Here is a 3,328-nt window from a genome sequence, read left to right on the forward strand (position 1 = left end):
CAAATGCTGCTAGTTGTAGCTGCAGCTTCAACAGCTCTTTTATCATTATCGTCTCTCCTCCAGGAGTTTCACCTGGAGGTTCTCAAGTAAGTAGGGTAGAGATACTCCCGACTAATTTCACTTTTAACAATTTATATCTTCAGTTTCCCATAGTTTGCTGCGTTTCTTTCGCTTTCCAGCGCCCAGGTCAGCCACAATTCTATCTCGAATAGCTTTATTTCCCCATCTTTATACCATTACATCTTTAGTATTAATTAACCTGGTTTATATATATGTTTTCTACTATAAAAAGAAATCCGGGTGGGAAACTTCAACTTGCCATCTCTCGTGCGGCTACAGAATGTCTTTTCTCCCCCAACCCCTTCCTGACCTGCGCCTTCCCCGCTAACCTCAGAGCTGGTCATAACCTCAATTTCACTGAACACAATACGTTGTTCTTTTTCCCTCACAGGTTACCACCCAACCTCAGCAGTACCCAAGGGGGAAGCGTTGTTGCTAAGTGAAACGGACACGGGAGAACTCTGCATTGTCTGTCTCCCTCACCCTTTCCCCTTTGGTCAGACATATCCGCCTGCCTGCATCTTCGGTGGAACCCCAGCATCTCGTTAAAACTCTGGTCGCTGATGTTCTGAGCAGTCCACATCTTCTTAAGGATCGGCCCCACCTCCAGCAGTCTGCCCGAATTCCTTGATCTCGCACCGCCCTGACAATCCAGCTACAGGAATTGGATATCACCCAAGTTTCAACAACCCTTCGAAACAACAACTTTGCCTCTCAGACGTGCCCGCTCCCAAAGGGGGCCGCTCCTCTAAAGCGTGATTGGCTGATGGCTGTTGTTGGTCGTTTGACCGAACACTGAGCAGATTTAACCCGGGGAACAACTCTCGCTTCAGCTGCGCCTCTGTAAACTCGTGGACGGCACTCACCGCTGTATCAAGATGAGTAAAATCACTCTCTACGAAAACCCTGACTTTACCGGGAAGGACAAGGACTTTGTGGACAACGTTCCCGACCTTACTGTTCGGAACTTCGGTTATACTGCCCGCTCGATCAGAGTAATCGGCCAGCACTGGGTGGCGTACGCCTGCGAAAACTTCACGGGGGCGTTCAAGGTGCTCGGTCCCGGAGACCACGCAAGTCTGGGCGATCTGGATCAGAAAATTCTCTCTTTGCGGCTGGTGAAGGAGGATTTGAAGAACCCGGAGATCGTTCTGTACGAGCACGTCAACTTTTACGGCATAAGCTGCAGCATTAGGGAAACGACGAATGATCTGAGGAGAGCCGGCTTCGTAAACCTCGTCTCTTCCCATAAGGTGAAGGCAGGCGTGTGGATTCTGTTCCAGCACGCCAACCTATGCGGTGAGCGACGCATCACTTTCGAGGGTAACGAATGGCCCAACTATTGCGCTTTCAACTGGAATGACAAGCTGTCCTCAGTCAAGCCCTTGCTGAAGAGCGACGTCGAGTTGTGAGCTGCCCCGTGCTGGTGTCCCGCTTTCAGCCGGAGCTCCCAAACCCCAGCGTCTGGTTGGATGGATCCAGGCCATTGCTTTGTTGTTGCTTAAGTAAACAAATAAAATACTTCATAAATACCTATAAACTTCTGTCGATCTCATTGTCCAATTCTTTCTTCAGTTAAACTGTCGACATGTCACTGGGGAATACGATGCGTGTTTAAGCGAGGGTGGTGTCTTGGAGCGCGGGAACGTTGGGAGTCAGTGACGCTGGTAATGAATGGTCATTTCTCCAGAGATGTGACCGAACCCGATGCTTATTTTCAGATTTCCTGTATCCGAGCATTTTTGCTTTTGAAAGGCACTTGTCAAGGGTGGGTGAGGTCGGTGAGTTTGTGGGATATGGGGGAGGTGGGAAAAGTGGGAAGACTGAATTCAGTGGGGGCTTAATTACGATGTTTCCAAAAATTCTTTAAATGAATATCAGTAATTCTATAAATTATCTGTATTGAGAGATACAACACGGCAAAAGATCCGACCGGCCCGCGCCGTCAAATTACATCCCCGTGACCAATTAACTTATTAACCCCACAGGTCTTTGCTATTAAGGGAGAAATCCAGATGGTCGTTGGGGAAACTGACAGAAGTCGGCGGGAATTGAACGTGTGACGCTGGTCATGAAATAGCGTTTCACTAACTGCTAAACTACCGTGCCCTCCCAATCGTTGTCCGGCAATGCTATATCTGCTGCCCCCACCACCCCAAATCCATTTAATCCGAGACTGTTATCTCCCTTCTCAGTCATCTCTTTACTTATTCACTTTCTGAGATTGACAGTAATTGAAATGTATTGCTTACATATCAATGCCCCTTGTAGCGGGAGTGAGCCATCTGCTTCCACGGTGGGCCTTCTGCCGAAACTGTTGAGGATTGAATTGAATGGATGAAAGTCAGGCTTGAGGAACCCTGACTGCCTGTGTTTCTGCTGCTGACGGCGTAGACAGAGCACCAAAGTGTGCTGGGTCAGGTCCGGGATGTGGTGCCAAACTAAAAAAGAATCGGAACGAGATGCAGTATCACTTGTTACGTACCCCGTAACTGGGTTGCCAAACCAGCAGAAATGGACCACTAGTTGGAGTCTGGATTACCGGAAATTGATAAAGTTTTATTAAAGAAATAAGTAACACGGTACTCTAATCGTAAGGATATAAATGCAACAGGTTAGCAATGATAAAACACACATGTGCACAGAACTAGGGTAATAGGAATCAACCAATCTCTATCGCAGTCCAGGGGTAAAATGATCAGTCTCAAGTGACGCAGAGTTCAGTTCAGCTCAGTACAGTTCGCAGTAATCGCTGTTGTGCCGTTGGGGAGACAGAGAGAGATATGCAAATCTGCGGTGAACCCGGCACCCAGGCAAGGGCGGACACACACACCAGTTTCCCGCCGATCGTCCCTTGTCACCCTGTCAGTCTATGGTCGGTTCCCTCGAACCAGACCTCCAACTCCCACCATTTGTGGGGGCACACCGCTCTTCCAGGGTCTCGTTATCTCGTGATCTCGTGGGGTCTGTCGTGCCTTAGCAAACCTGTTCCTTTTTATCCCCCTGCTGGGGTATCGCCTGTCCATCAAACTTCAAACAGTTCAGAATCAAAGCAACCGGTCTGTCAATATTCTGAAATGTGTTTCTTTCTCGTTAATCTCTCTCTTCTCTCTTATTAGCATTTTGAATGTTACTTCATTGTCTCACTTATCTCTCTCTCATTAGCATCAATCTTCTGACAACTTGGTTTTTCGTCACACCCCTATCCTTCAAAGAATTTTTACCGGGGTGCATACTAATATACAGGGTCATCAGCTATTCGGCTAAT

General features: G+C 47.9%; 1 protein-coding gene across 1 annotated transcript; it reads left to right on the forward strand.

Moving 5' to 3' along the window:
- The first annotated feature begins 938 nt into the window (after positions 1-938).
- Positions 939-1,472, forward strand: LOC140192648 (epidermal differentiation-specific protein-like). Its single transcript, XM_072250179.1, has one exon. It carries the CDS (start codon positions 939-941, stop codon positions 1,470-1,472), a length of 534 nt encoding a protein of 177 aa, XP_072106280.1.
- Positions 1,473-3,328: the final 1,856 nt, after the last annotated feature.

Source organism: Mobula birostris, unplaced genomic scaffold (assembly GCF_030028105.1).
Source record: "Mobula birostris isolate sMobBir1 unplaced genomic scaffold, sMobBir1.hap1 scaffold_2011, whole genome shotgun sequence".
Lineage (NCBI taxonomy): Eukaryota > Metazoa > Chordata > Chondrichthyes > Myliobatiformes > Myliobatidae > Mobula > Mobula birostris.